This window comes from Talpa europaea (genome assembly GCF_964194135.1).
Source record: "Talpa europaea genome assembly, chromosome: 15".
Lineage (NCBI taxonomy): Eukaryota > Metazoa > Chordata > Mammalia > Eulipotyphla > Talpidae > Talpa > Talpa europaea.
In genome coordinates, this window is record NC_140083.1 from 11,524,973 (window position 1) to 11,551,013 (window position 26,041).

General features: G+C 43.4%; 1 protein-coding gene across 1 annotated transcript in view; it reads right to left on the reverse strand.

The window, feature by feature from the left end:
• Positions 1 to 4,757, reverse strand: part of HCFC2 (host cell factor C2) — a gene marked incomplete at both ends in the record, with an annotated part of 29,289 nt that extends 24,532 nt beyond the window's left edge. Inside the window, 3 exons of the mRNA XM_084256455.1 lie at positions 1,737 to 1,897; positions 3,016 to 3,164; positions 4,595 to 4,757. Coding sequence (XP_084112581.1) covers positions 1,737 to 1,897; positions 3,016 to 3,164; positions 4,595 to 4,757 — 473 coding nt within the window. The remainder of the gene's footprint in view (positions 1 to 1,736; positions 1,898 to 3,015; positions 3,165 to 4,594) is intronic.
• Between the last annotated feature and the right edge of the window lie 21,284 nt (positions 4,758 to 26,041).

The following is a 26,041-nucleotide window of genomic DNA, read 5'->3' on the forward strand; positions in this document are numbered from 1 at the left end:
ACAACCACAGAAGAAATTTAAAAGGCATCAAAGATCAACCCCTAAATATATTTTTCCTAAATATATTCACAACATTAAATGAATTAAAAGAGAAACAGTAAGTATATTTCTAGATCTGAAATAAATCGAAGCATCTGTTTTTGGTTAAGAGAAAGAAAACAAACTATTTGGCAAACTAGAAATTTAAGAAAACTTCCTTAATCTGTTCAAAAGCATTTACCAGGGCCTCTCTGGTGGCGAGGAGGTTAAAGACACAGCACTATCCAGCTATCAGCAGCCATTGCAACATGTTCAACTTTGGAAAACACTTTGGTAGTTCTTAACATAAATGTACCATATAACCCAACACTTTTACTGCTAGGTATATAATCAAGAGAAATAAACACATGACCAAATAAAGATTTGTATACATATGTTCACAGAAGCATTTCATAAAAGACAAAAGTTGGAAGAAATGCAGTCTATCAACTCCTGAACACATGAACACAAAAGCAAAACATGCTGTAGCAACACAACAGAGAAGAAATATCTGATACACGCTGTAACAAGGATGAAACTCAAAAACACACTAAGTGAAACAGGACACATTTTTATATAAAGAAAGTCACTTTTATATAAAATGTTGAGAAAAGGCTAATCTATGGAAAGTAGATCAGTGACTATGGAGATTAGGATGGGACTGAATACAAATGTATAATAAGTTTCTTATGATGGAAAATGTCCTGTGAGGAAGAACTTTGTATACTTCCTAACTTCCTAAATTTTTACCAATCTATATCTAAAAAAATCTGGGAAAATGAAAAAAGGCTAAAAGTATCTGGAGTTAAGTGTGCTGGGATAAACATATTTTCCTTTTTCTAGTTTCCAAAGTTTCCATGATGTCTTAGTATACTTACATGACGTTACTTTTAAAATTTAGGGGGAAAAACCCAACATTCTAACATCAATCTAATGTAAATTAAAAAAAGACATAATCATCTTGATAACAATATTATATGCCAAAGACAGTATGAAAGTCCTCTGAAAATTATGCCAATGATCTTATTTTAGTCATCACGATGACACCATAAATTAGATATTTAATCACTCCCATTTCATAGTGAAAGAAAACAGGCTTATATTACTTCCTCTAGTAGACACATGTGATAAACAGTGAATCAAAAAACAGCCATTTGACTCTGTATCTCCAATTCCTGAGTGTCATAATGAGAATGTGATCAAAACACTATGTGAAAAGAAAAGAATAGCAGCAATTAATTCTGTTCGGAAAAAGGAGAGGAAAATCGGCTCCAAGAGTATTTGTTAGTGTAAACTACTCTAACAGCTTCCTACATGAAAAATGGAAAAGAGGACTTTCATTTCATAGTCAGATTTTGGTAACCAGATTCCCAGAGAAATCTATTCTAAAGATAAGCATATGTAACTTTTCATTATTATTTATGATCTAATTAAAATACATTACTGTTCAATATATACAAATATATTTCCAAGAGCAATTTTATTAATATCAATTTAATAAAGCAATTTGATATGATATGAAATAAAGCAATCTAAAACCAAATATACTCCAGGGACTAAGGAAACACAAATGCATATGAATTTGCTCATTGCTATGTTTAAATGCCAAAAAAAAGAAAAAGGGCTAAGCTTCCTTCTTTTTAATAAAAATGGAAAAGACTAAATGTTCTTAAATAAATCATAAAAAAAGCATTTGGTCTGCAAAAGAGTCAGCATACCTGGGAACATTATTGTTTGAATCTTCACTTTCATTTGCCAGGCCACCAAACAAATAGCATTTGTTACCATACAATGAGAAACTATGTCCAAGCCTAGGACAAGGAGGTAAACCAGAAGAAGGAGGATGGGGCTTTACTTTTTTCCATAACCAACGACTTGCCTAAAAAAGAGCATAAATACAGTCAGACAAAATCAGGAAGCATTCCAAATTGTCAATAGTGTAACATTAAGCCAATGCATTTTAATCAGAAGTCCCTTTTGGAATGAATGACAAGTGACTTTTGAGACAAATGACAAGTAAGCAGATAACTTATAAAATTAAAATAAATATTCTGACATAAATTCATTGCAGTCTCCCATACTGAGATTTACAAAACAGTAACCTAATTTATAATAATAAACATCAACAGTTCTGAAGTATTTTCCAAAAGAAAAAATAAGTTATTATATATATAATATTATATATTATATTAAGAGTGAATGTAATTTATGCATTCTAACCTTTATGAATTACTTTAGGTAATTCTTGAATGGCATTTACTTTAACTTTTGTATAAATATAAAAGTCATTTAATAAACCAAGATCTAAAACTTATTCTCTGCCCATGGATGCTTTCTTTATCTAAAACTTTTTTTTTGAAAACGAGTTGCTTGTAAATAGGTATAATTTACTCACATCTATCAATTACCAGATGTCATTATGATAATGGCCTTGGGAACATATGTCAGTTCAGGAAGAAAGTCAACAAAGACTGTCACAGTGGGCTCTGAATCTGGTTTAGTAGAGAGTCAAATTTAGAAGGGAAAGATGAAATCATTGCCCCTCTTTTGTATGTATTGCCAGAGACTAAGGCAGAGATTTTCAAAGCATGGTCTGAGGACCAAGAGTAGCAGATGGGAACTTGGTATGAACACAAATACTGAGACTCCACAACAGACAACATAGATTCAGAAACTGGTGTCACAAGGTGCTTCAGTTGTAAGCTAAGGATGAACTTGTAGCTCTAAGAAACAAAGCACACACATATAACATGTGCAATTGATACTAAGTAACAGATAACTTATGTTACAAATGTTATACTAGGCATTGGTAAAAGACTTAACATTAGAAATTAAAGCTTTCTGGTGAAGTGGCAACATTTTTTTCCCGAAACTATAAAATGTGAAACTCAACTATTTTAAGTACATAAATGAAATATTCTGCAATCTTTCAAAGGATTATGAGCAATAGCATTATTAAAGCTTCAGATTGGGATAATAAATGTGAAATATACTTACTTGTAATTCATACAACTCATTGCTGTATCTTCCATATTCAACCATTCCCCCAAATACTAATATTCTGGTACCATCACAGACAAATCCATGGGCAGCACAGCCTGGAGGGATGTCTCCTCTAACAGCTGGTAGGAACCACTGATTTGTAACTAGTTGCCAAAATAAAATTAAAACCAATTATAATAAAGTTATCACAAACTATGAGTTTGTACTTTATCTGTACCACTATACTGGTGGTTCGTAACTGGGGATGATTTTGCCCCACAGGCAAAATAAACATTTTTAGTGGTTATAATTGGAGGGGGCAGGATGCTACTGCCATTTAGTGGATAGAGGCCAGGGATGCTCCTAATCATCTTACAATGTACAATGCAGCCTCCCCCGCGCCCCCCACGACAAAGAATTAGCTTGCTCCAAGTGTCAATAGTGCTGCTGTTGAGAGCCACTCACCTGTATCATTTAATTCTCACAAACACTCTGCTTGATGAATATTATCCTCTCCATTTTACAAACTAAAGATCTGACACCAGAAAGGCTGAGTAACTTTAGCACCACTCCTGAGCAACAGGCAGAACAAAACTCAAACTAGGTCTCATTTATTCCATAGTGAGGGTTTTCACAATCGACCAAAGTGTCAAATAACTTTATAAGCTGGGTGGAAGGAAAAGCCCAAAGCAGAAAATAAAATTTCCCCTACTCCACTATTTTAATGACCTTTCAATGACCACCATGATGGCCTTGTTTGGTCAAACAGAACTTACTGATCATGACAGACTCAAAATTCTGCAAGTAGCCTTACATCAAGGAAACAGCTTTCTCATAAGAGTGGGCGCATTTACACACACACACACACACACACACACACCACACACACACACACACACACGGAGATAATCAAAGGTAGGGCCTTCCCAGGTCAGAGGCACTTATAATTTGCAGCGGCGCTCGAGCTGACAGTTTTTCGGAGCGTTCACCGCCGAGCTCCAGCACGCACACCCAACTCTGCAGAGCGGGGCGCCGGTCTCACCCCATGAACCACTTCCCCGCCAGTTACGCAGCCTACCAATGGGGTAAACCTTAAGTGCCACCTGCCAGATACGGGGCCGTATATGGGGTGAAAGGACCAGAAGGCCTCTCGTTTTCCCCCTTGCACCCCCTGGATCCTTCTCCTCCCAAGGAAGAAAGGGAAGCAAAGACCCGAGGGCCCGGAGAGCTTTGGTGGGGAGTTGGTTTGGGTTTTGACAGGGGAGGGGTCCGGGCGCCCCGAAGCGGGCGAGACTCGGGCGGAGGCGCGGGCAGCGCGGACAGTCCCTCGCCGACGCCCGCCCGCGGGGCTGAGGGGAGGGCCGGGGCCGCCCGCCCGCGGGGTCCGGTTCCGTTCCGCGGGTCCCGGGCAGACGGAGCTGCCGCCCGGGACACTGCGGGGCCCCGGCCGCCCGGCGACGCCGCGCTCCTCGCCGCCCGCCGGGGGAGGCAGCGGCCCGGCGGTGACAGCTGTCAGGGCCGCGGCCGCCGCCTGCCTCCCCTCCCCCCGCGGCGGCTCCCGCAGGCGGGGCCGAACAGTCGCCGCCGCGCCTACCTGTGTTGTAGACGTGCAGCTCGTCCGCGATGCCCTCGTTGCCCCCTCCGAAGATGATCATCAACTCCCGGATGGCCACGGCCCGGTGTCCGTGCCGGGCGCGGGGAACCGGCCCCGTGAAGGAGGAAACCCGCTTCCAGTTGAGGAGGCTGGGAGCCGCCATCTTCCCAACCCCCGCCCCTCTGCCCACAATGCACCGCGCCCGCTCGGGCGCCGCTGCTCCCGGGGGAGGGCGGGGCCCGCCTCCAGCTGTGCGCCGGGGGCCGCGGCGGGGGAGCGGCGCGTCACGTGACGCAGCGCCCGCGCCGGGGCGGGCGGCCTGCGGGGCCGCCGAGGCGTCCCGACCGGGGGCCCCGCCCCCACCCCCGGGCGACGTGGCGGGCTTGAGCACCCTCGGCAGCGGTGCTTAGGGTGCTGAGACGTCTCCTCCCCACCGAGGCACGCTCCCCACCCAGGGCCCCCAGTTTTGTGTTTGCGGGAGACAGTGAAGCGCTTTCCCTCGTGGCCACTTGCGCTGGGCACCTGAGAGGTGCGGGCCAGTCAGACCCTTTGCGGGGGGCTGCCCTGCGCCCCGAGGCGCTGAGCCAGCCCGGGATCTCGGGAGGGAGCCCCCCAGCGCCCCCGCACTGCTGGAAACACTGCGGGGGGAGGTCGGAGCTCACCGGCAGAGCAAACCAGGCACCTTTGGTTTTGGGGTTATTCCTTGCTGAGGAGTTTAGGAACGGTGAGCCGCGAAAGCTGTTTTTGTTTTGTTTAAACAGGTGGGAGGTTGTATATACATTTATTTATCTTTTCTTACTATGACACTTGAGGTTCTTGCATTGGCAAGATCTATTATAATTAGCAAATATGTAACTCATAAGCTCTTCCCAACAATCCAGTGAAGTGGTTACCTCCCTTAGATGAATGAAGAGAGGAGGCACAGAGAAATAAACTATCCCGTGGACACACAGCAGAAAAGGATTGCAGTCTGGATTCAAAAGCAGGACTTCTGGTTCCTGAACCCCTTTCCTTAATCACTGTGCGATACTGCTCTGAGCACAGTGACATGTACCCTGTTAAGGCCCATGTAACCCTGGTCCTATACAGAATCACACTCAGAGATACAAGTCCGGCAAGAAAAGCAACTGAAAGAAACTAAATTTTCCATCTCAGACTCAAGATACTCTGCACACGCCATGTATAGTAACTTTCAAAATGCCTTTGGCCTTATTTTCAATTTCTCCTGTATGCCTCGCTCAATCTTTTCCCCCAACTTCCTCAAACCTAAGCATGAGCCTCCTCTCCACCTTGTCACCCACGGTAGCTTTCTTTTGAGAGGTTATTACCTTTTAAAAAGCTCCCGCTTCTCACGTTTTTCCGCTCACTGATTATTACTCCAATTTCATAATATGGTCAAAGAGAATTTGGGAGGGAAGGGGAGCGACCACTACCAACAAAGAAAGGAGACTACTTGCTTAGGTGTTAATATTTTTCATTACACCATACATGGGCCCTTAAATGTTTCTGTGACAAAATCTATGTGGCTCTGAAACAAAATTGGAAAGGTTAGGATAAAGCACTTAGTTTTTCATAAAGCCTGAAGTATTCCGATTGAAGAGCTGCATTTTATTCTGAGACCTTCAGGTTAAATGTTCTAATTTTTATGAATAATGCTGTAAGTAGGTGGTAGTTTTTTCCTGATGCCCTCATAGCCAAAGACTAAGGGCAAAATTTAGCATTGCAAGCTCTATGTTGATGTTGATAATTTAAAAAACTATTATAAAGTTTGAAAATTCCTGAAGGAAGGGAAGAATGAAAGCAAAATAGTCTTAAGACAAAAGATTGCAAGTAAAACCTAATTGCTTAGATAAGGAGCTGAAGGATAATGGAGGAAGTGAGTATTAATTTCCCAGGGTTGCTCTAGCAAAGTATTGCAAACCAGATGACTTAAAACAACAGAAATGTATTGTCTCAGATTTTGAAGCTAGGAATCCAAATCAAGGCCCTATCAGCAGGGCCATGGTCTTTTTCCTTATAAAGAGGCTAGGGAAGGATTCTTCCCTAGACTCTTTATAACTTTTGATGGGGGCCACCACCTAGGCATTCCTTGGCTGGTAGCTGCATCACTCTAGATTCTGCCTCCATCATCCATGGTGTTCTCCCCTGTCTCTGTCTGTTTTTATAAGTTCACTTGTCATGTTGGACTAGGGTCCATCCTAATGACCTCAACTTGACTACATCTGCAAAGATCCTATGTTCAAATCAGGTTACATTCACAGGGTATTTGGACTTCAACTTACTTTGGGGGTGGGTGGGGAACACAATTCAATCTGTGACCAAATGCTCGATGGAATGGGGAAGATATTTCCCCAAGCAGCTTAGCCTCAATTCTGTTTAAATGAAGAATCTAGAATAGAGTTCCAATTCTCAAGAAAGCTGCCTCCAAACTTTGAAAATACAGAAAGGAAGTTACAAACCAGTAGGAAAGTAGAGAAAAGAAAGAGAAGAATCAGGGAAAATAGCTCCCTGAAAAAGCCAACACGTAGGAGGTAAAGGCAGAAAGAGACTCTCATAGGGTAAATGCAGAATGAATAGCCAGGGAGGTCAAAAGGGAACTGGGTGAGGGTAATGTCAAGCCACAGGCAAAGGGTTTTCATAGAGGCAGAAGTGCTTATCTAAAGCCAAGTGCCATAAAGAGATCAGATAAGGAAAAAGACAGAAGAGGTATCTGTTGGATTTACAAATTAGTGACCTAGATTAAAATACTCTCAGTGGAGCCAGAGGTGGGAAAGTCAGAAACCAAAGAATGAGTAGCAAGTAAGGAAGCACAAATATCAGTAACATGTATAGTCTACTTTTTATAGAGAAAAATGCCAGGAAAGAAGGAACAGTGGCTGGACTGGTGAATTCCATACAGACAGGCTGTTATTAATTCTGTAAGAATGAAACCTGAGCAAGATCATGGACCCAAAAAAAGTTATCTGGGTGAAAAGGAAAGAGTGAAGCAGCAATGGAGATGCCTTGATCTGTTTGAACTGCTATAACAAAATACCACAGACTGAGTGACTTAAACAACAGAATTTTCTCCCCACGGTTTTAGATACTGAAGTCCAATATCAAGATACAAGCATAGTCAAGTTCTGGTGAGGACCGGCATACAGGGCTGACTTTCTGCTATGTCCTTATATAGTAGAAGGGAAGAGAGAACTCCATGGGGTCTTTATTATATTGTTGCTTATCACATTCATGAGGGTTCCACCCTCATGACCTAAGCTAAGCACCTCTTCAATTTCCCACCTCCTGATATCATCACCTTGGGGGTAAGGATTTCAACATATGAATTTGGGAAGACAAACATTCTGATGTTTGTAAGAGAATATGTCATTTGGCAATGCAGTCTATCAAATGTGACAGAATAGCCAATACGTAGTGGTTAAATGATAAGACCCTTCAATATCTTGTACAAGAAAACTCCCGGGGTAGTTGAGAGTTGATGGTATCATGGTTCTGAGTAGTGGCCTTGACTTTCTCTTGATTTTTCCTTTTCGGTTCAGGGAAGGTCATTGCAGCTCTGGACACTGTGTCCTCACACAGCCATGCCCAAAAGCACAAAGCAGAAAGACAGCCAGGATGGGGAGACAACATTTTCCTCTTACAAGGAGGCAAAGCATCTTGCCCAGAAGCTACCCAGCACTCTTGCCCTTAGCTTCATTGACCAGTACTGGGGCTTTTGGTATATTAAGATTACGTTAGCTATAGTGAAAAGCTGAGCATGGCAGCTTTTATCAAGTCCTCAGGCACCTGGGCATAACTGACTATGTGACTTTGGCCAAATCATTTATCCTCTTTGCCTATAACGTGGAGATGATGGTAACATCTATTTCTTAGTGTTATTTTGAAGATCAAGTGAGATCATCTTTGTGTAGTTTTTGCTTGGCATGGCAGTGCACAGATGTAAACGTGATCTTACACGTTGAAAACCTGCAAAGCCATTTTAATTCTTAATGGGGCAAATTATAATTGTCCTGTGATCTTTAAAATCTTTTGTCAGGGCTAGGAAAAAGACAAAACTTGCAAACTAACCATGGATTTGAAGCATGGGGGAGGAGAAGGGAAGAGTCAAAACAGGGGAGGGAAGAGCCCAAGGGACTGTGGTGATGGATCACGGGTGCTATCATGATGGGAGAACTACACCGAAGAGGAGGAATCAAATACTGTCCAAAAATTAATGATGTAAGAAAAAAATAATAAAAATTGAACAACTGTTTTGTCAAAATATTAGAAATTTTCTTACTGATGATTTTAAGTGTATGTAGAGAAAAAATTAGTAGATGTATTTCATATACAGTATGTAATTAAAACATTGGAAACATTGAGAATTAAAACGTTTTATTTGATTTTTTTGTATATTGGTAGAACGTATCAAGAATCATTCGAACAGTACTTACCTTCTTGTCGTAGAAGAACCTACTTTCTATGCCTCGATAAATTGTCAGCCTCCTTTCTAAGTTTGAGTCAGCTTTGCATGTTTACTCTCTTGAACTTTCAAAACTGGTCTTTGAAAGTTCCTTTAACATTAATTTTTTTTTTTGCCAGTGTCACTTCCTCTGAAACATCTTCACCACAATATTCATGAATTCAGCTTTACTAAATTCCTCTGGCTACATATCTAGATTTTAACAGTGAGAGCATCAACATTCCCACAGCCAGTTCTTTCTTCTCTATTTCTACTTACCTTTAATTTATTTTTTTAAAGATTTATTTATTTATGCCTACAAGAACCGGGGTACAGACCAGATATGTGGGAGGGTGAGAGGGTTCACAAGAGACAGAGTGGGGAACAGAACAAGCAGACTGAAATACACTGCTGAGGGAGCAGTGGGCGAGACAGGAGAGGTCTGCTGCGCCATCTGGGTTGCTTTCTGGCCAGCCGGGGATTGAACTATGCTTGAACTCGTGCTGCAGAGGTTGCGATAGCTTTGTAGTGCTGTGCTTTACCCCTTGTGCCACTAGGGAGGCCCCAACTTACTTTTGATTTAAACTTAACATCACTTTCTGTCTCCTTGCTGCACTTTTATCTTTGTTGACTGGTTCATTGTAGCCTCCATTTTTGCAGATGCCTCATGTGTTTATCACCAGGAGATAAGAAAGCAACACAACTACATGCTTTGCAGTCTGCATAAAAACTGAGTAACAAATATCCAGTGACCGGTCACTGACATGCTGCGAAGGGAGTTATGTTCTTGGCCATGATCAGGATGTGGATCTATTATTTGCATAGTCATTTGAGGACTGAAAATCGAGTAGCAAAGTTTTTATGCAGTTAGTCACAGTTGATGTACCGTGGTGACTGAGATGTAGACTGTGTTGTTGGGGAAGCTGATGTTATTTAACTAAATCATGTCGTTGAAGGTTAGGCTGTAGTCATGCAAAGGAAGACCAGAATGCTCCTGCAGCGCCTGGCACGTAGCCACGCTAGAACGCGGTAGATAGTTCATCTATCATCAGCAGCAGCATTTTCACTATATTCCTATTGCTCCCTCTCCTCCTCTTGAGCTGCAGGCCATTGAGGAGTCAGCTGAGAGGGAGGGGCTGGTGCTGGGAGGTGGCAGACGGAGCTGTGTTTCAGCCAAGAGTGCAAATTGCAATGTCCAAAGATACCTTACTCTCAGTTGAGGACTCCAGCCAAGGGCTTACTGGCAGAGCTCTGAGTAGGGGTTTTGGGGAGTGCCAGCAGGTGGGTAGAACTCAACAGCAAGAGCCCCAAGGCAAGCACTGATCCCAAGATGAAGGAAGCAGATGGTGTCTGAGAGGTGTTCACAGATCGCAGGGTTCCAGCCATGGGCCTTGGCTAGAGCTGCGGCCAAGACATGGGCATAGAGAGGGCAGCTGGCAAGGGCAAGGCTGGACTCTAGGCCAGGTAGAGCCTAAACCAGTTACCAGAATAGGGAACTGGCACAAGAAAGGAAGAAAACAATCATCTCATGTAGAAGAGGAGGACCCCCAGCTGCAGACTCAGGAGCAGGAGCAATTGGTGCAGCTCAGCAGGGAGCAGGGAAGAACCCAGAGCACTAAATTCTGGACCTGGAGATGACCCACGCTGAGCCCTACCAGACCGAAGAGAAAGGACTGGAGCCCCAATGGGTATACTTTCCTGCCCCAGGTGGGTGATTTTGGAGTCATTCTCAGGAGTCAGGAGCAGTAAATAGAGGCTGGTCAAGTCTGCCCCAGCCAAGTGACCCACTGCTGGCTTCATCCTTCCCTCTCACTTACCTTTATCAACATCATGATTTTCTCCAAGACCTATCTACAAAGTAGATAGGTCGGTGGCAAGAAGAAATGATGTATATTTGACTTTCAACTAACAAGAAATAATTGTGGAATAATGACTCAGATATCTCTTATGTTGAGTAATGATAACCACAAATTTAAAACACATGAAATGCATATATCCCACATAGGACAGCATTCAGACATGTAACTGAAATTTGACAAAGTGACTTAACCACATAAGGGTTTATTTTCCTCACAAAGCCAGATGTTCCTTTAGTAGTTAGCTCAGGGCTGCTACGATGGCTCCCAGTGCCATCAGGGACATCCGCTCCTCCAGTGTTCTTGCTCTGACCCCCTTCATGTGTGCAGGGCTGCTGAATCACACAAGTCCAGGGGACCCCAGCCACACCACACAAGGATATTTTCCATTGGCTTATACAGATCTACTCTCTACTTCCAACATGTCCAGTGCCGTGGGATTGTGTCACTTGAGTGCCTTTACCCTCAGACTTCTGGTTGGGTTTGACCATTGGAAGGCACCACCATTGGAAGCATGTAAGTTTGGGGTGATTAGCCTTCTAGTCTCTTTTGTATGTGTCAACACAGTTAGGTCTGTGTCCTAAGAGGTGGACAGGTTCTGTGAGCAGCCCTGTCCCTACAGCTACTTTCCCCACCTCCTTCCCTTGCCCTTCAGGGCTAGAGGTGGTAAAGGCTTCCTGCACCATCTCTGAGCCATATTTCCCTAACATGGATCACACCTTTCGAATAGTGCCTTTCTTCGAAGTCTTCACCGTCAGCCTACTGGAGTGAGCCATCTGTCCTGCCAGAAACCCAACTGATTCAGCCCTGCGGTCTGTGTGCTGCCAACGTGGCCATATGTGCCAGCACCATATGGGTCTTATACCTCAGAGCTCACAAGGGCTTCTTCACCTCCAGGCATCAAGGTTGGGTTTCAGACAGAAGGAAAAGGCAAAGGTACCATACAGCACAGTGCAGGGAGAGCCATTGCTTTCTAGGAAGTCCCGACAGCTTACCTGCTTACCTGCCACCTGGGCAGCAGGACACCTGAGGAACTGACTGCTTATTACTGGACACCTACTGTCTCAAAGGAGTGTTTCTATTTGAAGGAAAGCAGCAGAGGTTATTAAGTAGACTATCTACAGTATTTGCAACATCTTTTAATTCATTTGAACACACAAAAAACAACAAACTTACTGTTACAAATCCTTTTCCTATTTCATACCTTGGGGCTTCTTCATGAAAAACAATATAAAATAACAATAATAATAACAATTTCCACATATTGACCCCTTACTGAGTGCTTTTACATGCATGTCATTTAAGGCTTGCAAGTGTCCTATGAGGCTTCCCTGCCTTCTAGGTGAGGAAGCTGAAGGCAAGGTTTGCAGTAACACAAAAGTATAACCCCCGAGCTAACACCCAGCTCTGTCTCCATAACCCATGCTGTAGCCCCTGTGCTTATCAAACATGTCCCTTGCACCCCCTGTCTCTTTCTGTTCTTTTCATTTCTTCCCCAGGGAACAATCTGTGCACACATTGTGAAATCTAGGTCCTAGATAATAAGCCTCTTGCATCCTGAGAAGAGAACTGTTGGGTAAGTGAATTCATCAGGTTTTTGCTCCACTAGCCTCTGTGGCTATCACCTGTGGCCTTGATCATGTCAATACAGAATGCACTTGGAAGCGTCAGAGTGGGGCATGTGTACCTGAGTATGGACACCTGGAATATGGGTGTGGGCATGTGTAAGTGTGCACACCCGAGGCTGGCGGCCTGGGATATAAGGGCGGCGTCACTCCGGGATGGCTACTAGAGGACATGTGACTACAGAAGAGGCGAGATCACGAGAGAACACCAGAGAGAAAGAAAGCATACAATATTTGCTGGGAGTTGGGGGGGTTGCCAGCCTCCTGGCCCTCCAGCCTGCCGGCCCTGCACCTGGTTGCCCCACTGCAATGACCCAGCAGGAGAATGAATCTGCAGTCAGAGACAATAGAGGGTCAAGGAGAAAGTACATTAAGAACAATGACCAGGAAAATTCGGGGTCTATAGGTAAGTTGATATGAACAGCAAACAGGGTCTACAAAAGCAGTGATTATTATTTGCTTCCTGACTCCCCTTCTTGGGTGCTTTATTGTCTTACTGTATGAACCTACTTATTCATCAGCTCCTAACATGGGCCAGGCATTCTGGAGGACGAGAGCTGCCAATTAGGAAAAACCACGATGCTTGGAGGCCAGTGGAACAGGTCTGATGCACTGGAATAGCGTGGGAAGCTTTCCACCCCAGTAACACCTGGGGACATGTCTCAGTGGCCGTCCTGCTGCTTCTGATACCACAAATTTCTGGCAGGGCAGTGGCAAGCCCTGAGCCAGGGAATGAGGATGTTATCTTTTGCTCAGGTGGGTGTAGTGAGCACTGGAGCAGGAGTCCTCGGAGCACAGTATCCTAATCTGACTTCCCACAGGTGATCACTATATAAAGTGCATCTTTGCCCCAACCAATGATAACCAGTTTGCAACCATCTCTGTTAGCGTAATCATGAGGCAAATTGTGGTTTCAGAGTACAACTTGCTGGGAGCAAAGAGAAAAGAGGAAGAACATGATGGCCAGCCTGAGAAAAAAAGGCACACTCGCTGGGTTGTGTGAAGGCCTTGAGGTAGGAATGTGCAAAGGAACACCACCGGCAGCCAATACTTTTACTCAAACAGCAACTAGATGCAGAGGGATAACAAATGAAAAATGCCAAGTACTTTGGATGCAATTTAACGCTAGACTTGTTGCTCTAAGCCCCAGTGTCAGAAACCTGCTTTGAGTAGGAAAACAGTGAAGACTGACCAGGAATTCTGGCACCTGCTCCATCACTAACATGCTCTGAGAACTTGAACTTGGACCTGCTCAGAGCCTCAGATTGCCTGCAAATCGATAAACATAGCATCTGCTCCACTTACCTACCAGGAGGATTGTGCAAAAGAAAAGATGAGAGAGAAACAGAAGGCGAGAAGACACTTTGGCCATGTTCAAAGTTGTGTATAAACGGAAGTGATTCAGAATACTTCTACTCCCCAGATTCTTCATGAAAAAGAACCCACGAAGTCCTCTAGAGTTGCACTGTTCAATACAGTAGGCCCCCGAGACGTTGGTTATTGGGATGACCAAGAAACTGCATTTTACGTTTTACTTTGTTTTTAACTGATTTAAATGGGGAAATTGATAACTCGATTTCAGTTATTGGAAAATTTTAATGTACGTTTGGAACAACCTGAGTATGTGAGTCTACTTTTAAACTGTAAGTTTTGTGAAGTCTAAATACATGTCAGTTGTTGCTGAAGAAATTTATTGTTTGAACTGAGGTGTCCTGCTACTGTGAAAGACACACCAGCTTTCAAAGACTTGATTAAAAAAATAATTAAAATGTCTTGTAAATAATGTTTTACCTTGATTGTGTTGAAATAATACTTTGTATATGTTGGGTTAAATAAAACATTTGATTAAAATTGATCTCTTTGCACTTAAAGGGATTATAGAAGGTTTAAAATGTCAATGCTGCTTGCGTTCTCTCTCTATTGGACAGCACATTCCTTTAGAAGGAAGCTGAGAGCAGGAGGCCCCTCTTTCCTCCATGGGCGCTTGAGAGTGAGTCCATCCCAGAAATCAGTTTCAGGATCCCAGGAAAATGCTGGCACCATCTCTGGGTTTCTGAGAATCCCAGGAACACAGAGCTGGGTGGAGTTGATTCCTTTCCTGATTCCTTTCCAAGTTCAGGCACAAAACACTCAACTGGAAACTTGTTACCTCCCTCCCCCATTGCCTTGATAGACTTGAGACCACAGTCATTATCTGAGCTTTGATTTGGGGTCAAGAGCATTTTAATGATGAGGAGATTTCAAGAGGAGCTAGCAGTGATGACGTTATTCTTAAAATCATTTTATTCTTAAACTGCATTTTCCATTTCTTTTCATTTCAAAGTTTACTCCATTGTGTGGTAGCAATCCAACCTCCAAGGACTGCTTTTCTATGGTTTTGAATCTTTTTATCCAGAGCAGTCTTGTTTTCAAAATGATTTACACGCAGACCGTTGGACCAGGATGCCAGAAGCCTGGCCCATCCCAGTCAGCCTGCCCGGCACATCTGGAAGTCATTTCAGGGGCCACCTCCCTCCGCCAGCCAGCCAGCGCACTGCCTGGATTCCCAGCTGCTCACACAGGGTGGGGAGAAACCAGAGTCCTCTAAAGTCAATGCAAGCATAGGGGGCTGCGGCTGGGAGAGGACCGCTCTCTGGGAAATCTAATATTGGCCGTGGGGCTCTCTAGCCCTTTGGGATTTCCAATGGAGTCTTAGAAGCAGCTGAAGCAGCATGAAGGGCTGCAGCCCGGGGCCAGCCACAATTTGAATGCTCTGCCCTGCAGCTCTTCTGGACATTGGAGCCCAAAGTCCTGCCCTCACCAGCCACAGGTAAATAGACATTTACAAGCTGCAGGGCAGCCGTCCCATTTTACTCTGGCCTGCCTGCAATAGTCGTTTATTTTGCTATAGACTCCAGAAAGTAAATCAGAAGTAAACTATTCTCACAAACTCGGCCTTCAGGAGCACCCCCCGCCCCCAGCAGATGCTTATAGCCTGCCAAAGGAATTTTTTTTTTTGTGGGGGGTGGAGATCATCTCTGCAAATTCAGGACATTCAGTGTTCAAGTTTGTCACATGTGGGGCTGCTTGTCCAGATTTATGCATCCAGTAGGATTTACTATTTATATCATATTTTAAGCATGGAAATCAGTGGTTGGTTAGGACACAGATAAATGCTAGCATTTAATGCATGTGTACTTCGGAGCCAGGAAAGACTTAACTGAACTGTGATTCATGTTTTTGGAATCTGTCCTTAGGAAGCGGCTCTGAGATCCCCCTCCAAAAAGAGAAAAAGAAAAAAAAAGAACTGGCAGTCGCGAAAATCTAAATGAGACTTGCTGCAAATGCAGTTGTCATGGTGTTCAGGTTGAAAATGCTTTTTCACATTCAAAAACGGCAGGTTATGTTTACTTTATGAGCACATGCTGCATTGCTCATCGGATAAGCTTAACAAAGCCGATCTTCATCTTCTGCCATAAGTTAAAAAGGAATAATTAACACAAAAGAGAGAAAGAGAATGGGTTTCTATCCTAACCTCTGGCTGTGCTGTGAAAAAAAGAATCAGTTGTAGCTGTGTGGCCCTGGGCAGTCAAGTATTTCTTTTAGGTGGCACTGGTTTGCTGGCTTGTTTTGTCTTCCGCAAATGTCTTGCTATATATTTGTACATTTCTTTTTGTGTGGCTTAATGGATCCCCAGTTCTCCATGAAATGCGGGGAGTGTCATGGTGAGAACACGGCACTGGGGTCAGAATCCCGGGGTGAAGCCATGCATTGCACTGATCAGCTTGACAGACTTTGACTCTGGAAAGTCACTTGCCTGTGTGCCTCTGTTTCCTCAACTGTAAAATGACAATCAAATGACATGTCTAAAGGACAGAACACAGGGCCTTCAGAGCCGAGGCCTTGGGAAGATGGGCTTTTCTGGAGTTGCTGATGGTGGCAGTGGCGATGCTGAAAGCGACCCCATGTCCTGCACTGGGCAGCTGCTCTGCCTTGGACACATTGTCCCCTCTGCTTGTCTGCTCCGACCAGTGTTCCTCACATCTTTACAGGTCTTCTGTCTTCCTCACTTCAAATGCCCCCCTCCCTGGCTCTCCATCTTTGTTCTTGCTGAGAGAGAGAGAAGTGCTTATTAACCAACAGCCTTCAAGGCTTGTAGTTCTAGTTCCAAGGCATCATGATTCTAAATATTTCTTTTATTTCATCATTTTCAAAATCATCTTCTGAGGAAATTAGTCTCATAGGGAAAATACATTCTGTGAATGCTTATCACCCTTTCAGACACTTCCAGGCATAATGGCGTCTTCGGGGCAACAGAAACGTGAGCTTGGGGTTGTGACACACCATGGCTCCCCATTGACCCCAGAACCATTTTATCACTTAAGGTTGACTAACATTCTCAGAGAACACTGTGCAATATCCTTTCTGTCCACATCTGGTTTTAGTTTGGTTCCTCTGTGGACATCACCTTCATACCTCCCCTGGTGACACCCCAGGGAGCAGCTCACTCTTCCTCCCCTAGTTAAGGACGCAAGCTGGATCACTGAACCACACTGACAGGCAGAAAAGCCCATCTCTAGGGGCCAGCAGGGATCAGCAACTATTTCTGCAAAAGGCCAGGCGGGTGACTTTGTGGGTTAGATGGTACACCGTGCAGCCACCCAACTCCGTTTTGTAATGTGAAACCAGCCAGGGACAGATCACCAAAGAATAAGCCCTGTAACTTCATTTACAAAAACCCATGAGCAGAATCTGTCACAGGAGTCATAGTCCATTGAGTCTTTCTTTCTTTCTTTCTTTCTTTCTTTCTTTCTTTCTTTCTTTCTTTCTTTCTTTCTTTCTTTCTTTCTTTCTTTCTTTCGTTCTTTCTTTCGTTCTTTCTTTCGTTCTTTCTTTCTTTCTGTCTGTTTATACATGCACTGGGTACAGTCAGAAGCGCAGGAGGGTGAGAGAATTCACCAGAGCCAGAGCGGGGAGCAGAGCAGGCAGAAGGACCAAAGTACACTGCTGAGGGGAGCAGCGGGTGGCAGGAGAGGTCTGCGTGCCACGTGGGACCCTCCTCCGGTGGCCGGGGAGCAGCCGGGGATCGAACCGGCGCCACAGAGGCCGCGGGCAGCTTCTCAACCCAGCGCTCAACCGCTGCACCACCGGGGAGGCCCCCATTGAGTCTTTTGGTGAAAGACCATAGGGTCCTAGCACACGACCAAGCAGGGTGCTGTTCCAGGCTGACTTCCCTTCCTGTGTGCTTCGGTGGATCCGGAATAAATTTTTCATGATATTGTGAAAGGAAAAAGGACAGAGGTGTTTTGTGAGAGACAAAATTCTCAATTCCTGATTTTGCCGTGTCTCATTTCATCAGGGAGACCCATGCTCTTGTTCTGTTTGTGACTTGGTAGCTTGAGATGAAGGGCCCTATTCATTGTGTCTTACGCACTTGCGAACTTCAGGGTCTTTGGAGTTAAATCAAATCATCAAGCTTACATCAGACGCTCGGCACATGGGGATAACAATCAACCATGGGAAGTAGTTGGCTGTAACAGCTATGAAGGTGGTTAAGAATGTGGACGCAGAGCCAGAGAGTCTGGGCATGAACCCTGGCTCTGCCACCCATTCTCTGCATTACCCTTGGGAGCTCTCTTGGCCTCTGTGAACTTTAGTTTGCTCATCAACAGTTTCCTCAAGGGCATAATAACCGTACAGTTGTTTTGAGAATCGAATGAGCGGATAGATGTAAAGGTCTAAGAACAATGCTTTGGACAAAGCAATTCTAAATGTTACCTATTATGATGATAGGTTATTTAATGGGGCCTCAGAACAATCCCACTTTACCGACTGGGTTTTGTAAATAGCCAAAGATAACACAACTGAGAAATGAGGCAGAACCGGGACTCCAAACCCAGCTCTATGGAATGAGCAAGATCATGATATTTCCCTGCAGGTACCTGCCCTGCCAGATTAAAGTCATTCAACAAGACCTTCCAGAAGTCCTCTCTTTAGTTTTTCCTTTGATTCCCAGTGTCTTTCCTAGGGTTTCCTACCTGACCCCATGCAGACAGGATTGTTCCATCACAACCTGGCGATTGCTTTAGATTCCTTCCGAACTTAGTAATACTACAAGCCCCCCAACCAATCAGACTCAGTGTGTAGAATAAAACTTAAGGGCTCTGGCCTTTGGACTATTTTTCTGAACAATCCTTCCTACTTTTGCCTTTTTTTCCAAGGCAGCACTAATCCCCTTAGCCACTGCCAGATCATAAAACATTCTTTCCAGATTTGGCCATGGGCCCAAAGTCTTTGGCATCTGGTAAAACAGCTCCTAGTGCAAGGTCTTTAGGGATCTATTTTTAAACATAGGTCCAGGCCTGTTCCCTAAGCTTTCTTGTTTCCTGAGTCACAGGCCCTCAGACCTCAGCCTTATTTCCTTCCTGCTTTGAAGCTGCCACCATCCAATCCTTGCCTGGGGAAGCCCTCTCTCCAACACTAGCTGCCAGATACCTCCCAGCTCCATCTTTCTTGCTACGTTGAAGACAAGCCAACTGGCTTTTAAATGTTAATGGTTGACTATTTAATTACTATAGGGAAACTACACCATGGCACTCAACCTGAGAAAGCTCACAAAGGTGCAGGGGACACCATTCTGGGCTCCTTGTTGCACTGATAAGAGGAAGGCTATTGGCATGACATGGTGCTCTCAGCTCTTATTCCTGGAATGGGACCAGCCATATCTCCTTTCTGGTTTTCTTAAAGAAGGCCTGCTGGCTTCTTTCTACCGGGGTTGGAGAAACAGAACAATAAGAACCTCTTTCCTTTTCTTCCTCTCTCCTGTTACTCAGTCACTTGTTCCGCACCTTTAGTGAGCTTCAGGCATGTAGAGGTGGGTAAGGTGTTGGTTCAGGTCCTCATCATCACATGGTCTAGTGGGGAAGACAGGCATACCGTAACAAGAGAACACAGTGTTGTGAGTGCAGGGATAGGGACAAGGAAGGAGGTGAGGGGAATGGAATGACCAGGCAGAGCAATCAGGTAAGGCTTCCTGAAGGAGGTGGTATCTGAATTGAGTCTTGAAAGTACAAGTGATTTACCTAGGAAAGATAGAGGAGGGGAAAAGACATTTCAAGTAGAGGGGACTGTATGAACCAAATCCAGACTCAAGAAAAACACAGACTTGTGTGTGGAGGATGAAGGAGGACAGAGACTAGCTTAAGCAGTTCAGCTTGGGCAGAAGGCCTTGGCAAGATGATCTGCAAGCTTTTTAGGGTCCAAGGTTAATTTTTCGATAGTGGGCTTCCAATTTTAGGGCTATAGGCAGGAAAGAGAAACTCAGAATTGGTTTTTAACCTGTCAATAGAATTCTGCAAGACAACTGACTTGGCTTCCCCAAAACTAAAAAGCCTGTGGGGGTGTGAGGGGACTGACTAAGGAGTAAACGAAACTCAAGATCTGACCACCAAACTTTAAAAGATGATATTAGAACAATGGGGGGAATCTGAATATGGGCTACTCATCAAATACTATTAAGCTAATGTTATTTTGCTTAGGTGTGATAATGGCATTATGGTTATGTAGGAGAATGTTTTTAAGAGACACACGCCATGAAGTTTGATATCTCTCTGTCTATGTATTGAGAAGAGAGAAAGTAAATATGGCAACATGTTAGCAATTGGCGAACTGGTATAGGGTATGTTAGAGTTCATTCTTTCAACTATTTGGTAGACTTGAAATATTTCAAGTGATAATAAGAAGAGGAAAAGTAAATTAAAAATGAGGATACTCAAATGGTTTCCTGAAGCTTCTGGTTTCATCTTAAAGAGATGGGCGGCTTTCTAGACAGGGGAAAGATGGGGGCCCTTCACAGATGAGTCAGAACTTACTGTTCCTCTGCCTCTGGCCTCATCTCAGTACAGGCACACTGCGGAGATATTGTGGGTTCAGTTCCAGACCACAGCAATAAAGTGAATGTCGCTGTAAGGTAAGTCACGTGAATTTTTGGGCTTTCCAGTGCTCACGATGTTGTACTCCAGTAAGTGTCTGATAGTGGTATGTCTAAAAACACCAGTTCACATCTTAATTAAAAAATATTTTCTGGCTAAAAAACTCTAAAAGTCATCTGAGCCTTCCTTGAGTCATAATCTTTATGCTGGTGGAGGGTCTTGAGAGTGGGCAGGGTGATGATTACAGAAGGTGAGGGGAGCTGTGGCGATTTCTTAACATAGAAAGCAATGAAGTTTGCTGCATTGCTTAATTCTTCCTTTCACAGAGGATTCCTCTATAGCACGTGATGCTGTCTGATAGCATTTCAACCACAGTAGAATTGCTTTTAAATTGGAGTCAACCCTCTCAAGTCCTGCTGCTGCTTTATTGACTAAGTTCATGACATATTCTAAATCCTTTGTTGTCATTTCAACAATATTCACAGCATCTTCATCAGGAGTAGTTTCTATCTCATGGAACTGCTCATTATTAAGAAGCAACTCTTCATCACCTCAAGTTTTATTGTGAAATTGAAGCAATCTTGTCACACCATCAGGTTCCATTGCTAATTCTAGTTCTCTTGCTTTTCCGCCACATCTGCAGAGACTTCCTCCACTCAGGTCTTGCATCTCTCAAAGTCATCCCTGAGGGTTACAATAAACTTCTTCTAGACTCCTATTAATATTGATATTTTGACCTCTTTCCATGAATCATGAATGTTTTTAATGGCATCTAGAGTAGCAAATCCCTTCCAGTAGATTTTCAATTGACTCTGTCCAGCTCCATCAGAAGAATCACTGTCTATGGCAGCCACAACCTTACAAAATGTATTTCATCAATAATAAGACTTGAGGGCTTCCCTGGTGGCGCAAGGGATTAAGCACCGCACTATGAAGCAATCCCTCTGCAGCATGAGTTCATTCCCCGGCCAGACAGGGAGAAACCCACATGGTGAGGCAGACCTCTCCTGTCTTGCCTGCTGCTCCCCTCAGCAGTGTGTTTCACTCAATTTGCTTGTTCTGCTCCCTACTCTGTCTCTGGTAGATCCTCTCACCTCCCACATCTCTGGCCTGTACCACAGCTCTTGTATGCATGAATAAATAAATCTTTGGAAAAAAAAAGAAAGACAAACAAACAAAAATAATAAGACTTGAAATGATTCCTTCCACGGCCTACAAAATGGCTATCATGTTAGCAGGCATGAAAACAACATGAATCTCCTTGCACATCTCCATCCGAGCTCTTGGGTGACAAGGTGCATTGAAAGTGAGCTGTGATCTTTTGAAAGGAGTCTTTTTTTCTGAGTAGTAGGTCTCAACGGTGGCTTCAAATAATCAGTAAACCATGCTGAAATCAGATGTGCTGTCATCCGGGCTTTGTTATTCTATTTATAGAGCATAGGTGGAGTCGATTTAATATCATTCTTAAGGGCCCTACAGTTTTCTGAATGATAAGAGAGCACTAAGGTTAATCACTTCTAGCTTTTGATTTGAAGTCAGAGATGGGCGATTCTTCCTTTGACTTCAGTACTGGGAGGCCATTGTAGGATTACTAATTTCAGTATTGTTATATCTCAGGGACCTGAACCCAATCAGAAAAATCCGAAATAATGTGCTGTTGTGACTTGATTCTTTCCAAAGTACAAGAGGGAGAGAAAGAGAAGGGTCTGTGCAAATGGGTTGGGAGATCCTGGAAATCAGCCCATTTCCCGGGAAAACAAAAGGGACATTGTAGCTGGTTATTTACAGTGAATTAAAGACCTGAATGAAATCCCTGTTGAAGAGTTTCCTAGATCACTGCCAGTAAGATCTCACAACACTTTGGTTCTTGAAGAAACCCTGGGGTACAACAATATCCTGCCTTTCTTTGCTGCCTCCCCTCCAGCTGTCTCGGTCTTGTTGCTAGTTTCCCTGCTTGCTGACTGTTGCCTCCGGCCAAACATCAAGTTCAGAAGTTGCTTTGAAAGGAAGATCAACTTAATTTTAAAACAAACTTTGCATTTTCAAGACAAATTGTTATTTAGAGCAAATTAAGTTTTTATAAGATAGAGGAAGTCAGTTCCAGCTCCGGGGTGATTGACAAAATGCCACAAAGAAATGGATGAACCTATAAATGTGGCAAAATGGAATTTTAGATTTTCAGACAAAATGAATGTTATGATCTAGTTAAAACAGATTTTTTAAAATCAAACCTACCCTGCTGTGCTGTAGTTTACAGGATGTGTCCTTACATCTGCTTCTCTTATTACCCACCAACTTCTTCCAAAGATTATATAAGATATTGGCCATGTGAACTCCACCACTCCCAGAGCCCTGTGCCCAGCAGCCCTGGTGAACCCTGGTGTTCTTCCTCATTGCTACATGGAACCACGTCTCCTTCTAGCTGTTTGCAAATATCGTTCCAAAGACAGCAGAAAACTTCTGTGCTCTGGGTACTAGGGAGAAAAGATCTGGTTGTCATGGTTCCTGCTTACACAGAATTATTCTAGGATTTATGTGCCAGGGAGGTGACTTTACACACTGTAATGGCACTGGTGACAAGTCCATCTATGGTGATGGGGAGAAAATGCTGGTCCCAACACAAGCGTTCTCAGTTTGAAAGATTGTATAGGGTAGGATTCCCTTTATATGACATTCTGGAAATGGCAACACTTAGGGACAGAGAACAGAGTGGTGTTTGCCAGAGGCTAGATGTTGGGTAGGATCTGCCTACAAAATGGCAGCACAAGAGAATTCTTTGAGGATGCTGGAATTGTCCTGGTTTCCATTTGTGGTGGCTGCTATAAGAATTTATGCCATGTGTTAAAATTCATAGGACAAAACCAAAAAAGTGAATTCCATTGTAAGTAAATATATAAACATTAAAAAAAAATCAACAAGTCAAAATTTGAAACTGACCTGATAATATGCCCTTAATAACTTAGATGTCACAGAAAGGAAACTTAAAGAAAAAGGCATAATGAATATTTATTATGTGGCAACATTTGTGTTTCACTGGGTGTAGTACTTACTCCTTTTAATTGTGATAGTCTGCAATGGGAAATTTATGGAAATCCAGGAAACCACAAAGAAATTGCCTTGTCAACATATATCAAATGTCTTGGCAGAAAAATAGTTCTCATAAGGCTAATTCTTTATTCTCTGAAGAAGCAGTTGGCTTCTTCTGTTAAAAGTTGTTCCTGGTATATGTCTAGTTGATAGGCCTCTTGGAGTTTGACTGAATTTGTCTCAAGCAAAGCCAAGGGCAGAATACAAAAAGTAAAAAGTTGGTCTCAGATAGAATATGAGAATGGTTGATGATGTGACAGTGATTTTTATTGCTTATCAGAATATAATGCATTGAATGTGTATGTTTGGAATATCCTGTACTTAGTTATTTGTTTGAATAGGTAATGATTCAATATTCTTAGGATCCAAGGCTGCTTTTTCTTAGTGAGGACATACCACAGGTGCCCATTTTAACTGATCTGTGCAGATAGCCATACTACTAATTCAATAAATTCAATGTAAATCCTGTAAGAATATCAAGTAAAAAGTCTCCCTCTGTTTTGTGTCATGGTCCCTTCTTCATTTTCTGTAATTTTCAATTAATAGGCAGAAGAGGGCCTCCCTGGTGGTGCAGGAGTTAAAGTCTTAGTGCTATCAAGCTATCACAAGCCACTGTGGCATGAGTTCGATTCCCAGCCAGGGAGCTGACCCACATGGCGCAGCAGACCTCTCCTGTCTCGCCCGCTGCTCCCCCCAGCAGTGTCTTCAGTCCATCTGCCTGTTCTGCTCCCTACTCTGTCTCTGGCGAATCCTCTTCCCCCCTGCGCCTCTGGCCTATACCCCAGTTCTAGCATGCATAAGTAAAATAAACCTTAAAACAAAGGCAGAAGGGCTTTTCAACAGTGGCCTATGTGAAGTTGTGAAAAGGTGAGTATTTTAATTACTCCCAACAGTGTACAGCTGTGCAGAGCTGACAAATCTCGTCCAAAAACTGTTTCGGGCATTCCTCCAGTCTTCCTTGGGAAACTTTCTTTTCCTCATCTCTTGGGTCACCAGAGTCGGTGTGCCTTTGCCCTGGTTTTCACTTGGGACCTTTTCCCAGGTGACATCGCCTTGACCCAGAGCACCATGCTGTGACCTGGGGCTACAAAAGCCCCAAGACAAATGTGGCAAATCTCCCGATAGAGGCAGTTTCTCTGGATGGTAAAACCGGTACATCACTTTTCTATGACATCTTAACCCACATGTTGCTTGAGTCAACTTAGCCCAGGGGTTTTAACCCTTAACAGGGTTGTGTAACCCTCAAAGGATCCATGGATAAATTTCAAAAGCTTTCACGTACTTCGAAAAGGAAAATAATCTTTATTTATATTAACCTCTCATTAAAATCAAGCATTTCCTCCAATTGTGGATGCAGGCAGAAATCACAGCCATAACTGCAGTATCTGCGACTTCATCGCTAGTGGAAATCAGATATCTTAACATTACAGTGCAATTGTTGCAGATATCTCACTATCTTTTCAAGCTTATCGCTGTTTCAAGCTAAGACTACTGTTACACCTGCTAATTGTTGCTGTTACCCAATAAAGAAACATATCTGTTGCTATATCACGAATTTGTTTCCACCCTCCCATATCCTGATGGCTGTCTTGTCTTTAAAATTTTGTAACTGGCTTTCTTTATAGTATGATTCTTTTATTTATTTTTTTAAAGATTTTTTTAAATTTCAATTTTATTTTTATATTCCCCACACAATTACAACCCCTTTATTTTGACCCCAATTCCTCCTTTCCCCGCCTCCCACCCCCCCATAGAGTGTCTCCGGTTCATAGTTGTTTGTTGATTTTAGTATTTTCTTTCTTATAGTTATTCTTTTTCCTGGCCCCTTATTTAAGTTTTCTAGATTCCTGCTATGAGTGAGACCATCCGGTATTTTTCTTTTTCTTTCTGGCTTATTTTGCTGAGCATGATCCCTTCCAGCGCCATCCATGTTGCTGCAAATGGCATGTGTTTATCTTTTTTGAATGCTGAGTAATATTCCATGGTGTATATGTACCACATCTTCTTGATCCAGTCATCTATTTTTGGGCATTTGGGTTGTTTCCAAAGCTTAGCTATTGTAAACAGTGCTGCTATAAACACAGGGGTGCAGGTGCTCTTTGGAATTGATGTTATGTGTCCTTTGGGTAAATACCTAGGAGTGGAATTGCTGGATCATATGGAAGCTCTATGTTTAGTAGGCCCAGAAATCTCCACACAGCTCTCCACAGTGGTTGGACCAGTTTGCACTCCCACCAACAGTGCAGAAGAGTTCCTTTTTCTCCACACCCTCGCCAACATTTGTTGTTGCTAGTTTTTTTAATATGTGCCATTCTCACTGGTGTGAGATGGTATCTCATGGTAGTTTTGATTTGCGTTCCCCGATTACAAGCGATGTTGAACATTTTTTGATATGCCTGGTGGCCATTTGCATTTCCTCTTTGGAGAAGTTTCTTTTTAGCTCTTCTGCCCATTTTTTGACTGGATTATTTTCTTTGTTTTTGTTGAGTCTCATCAGCTCTTTGTAGATTTTTGTGATCAGTCCTTTATCA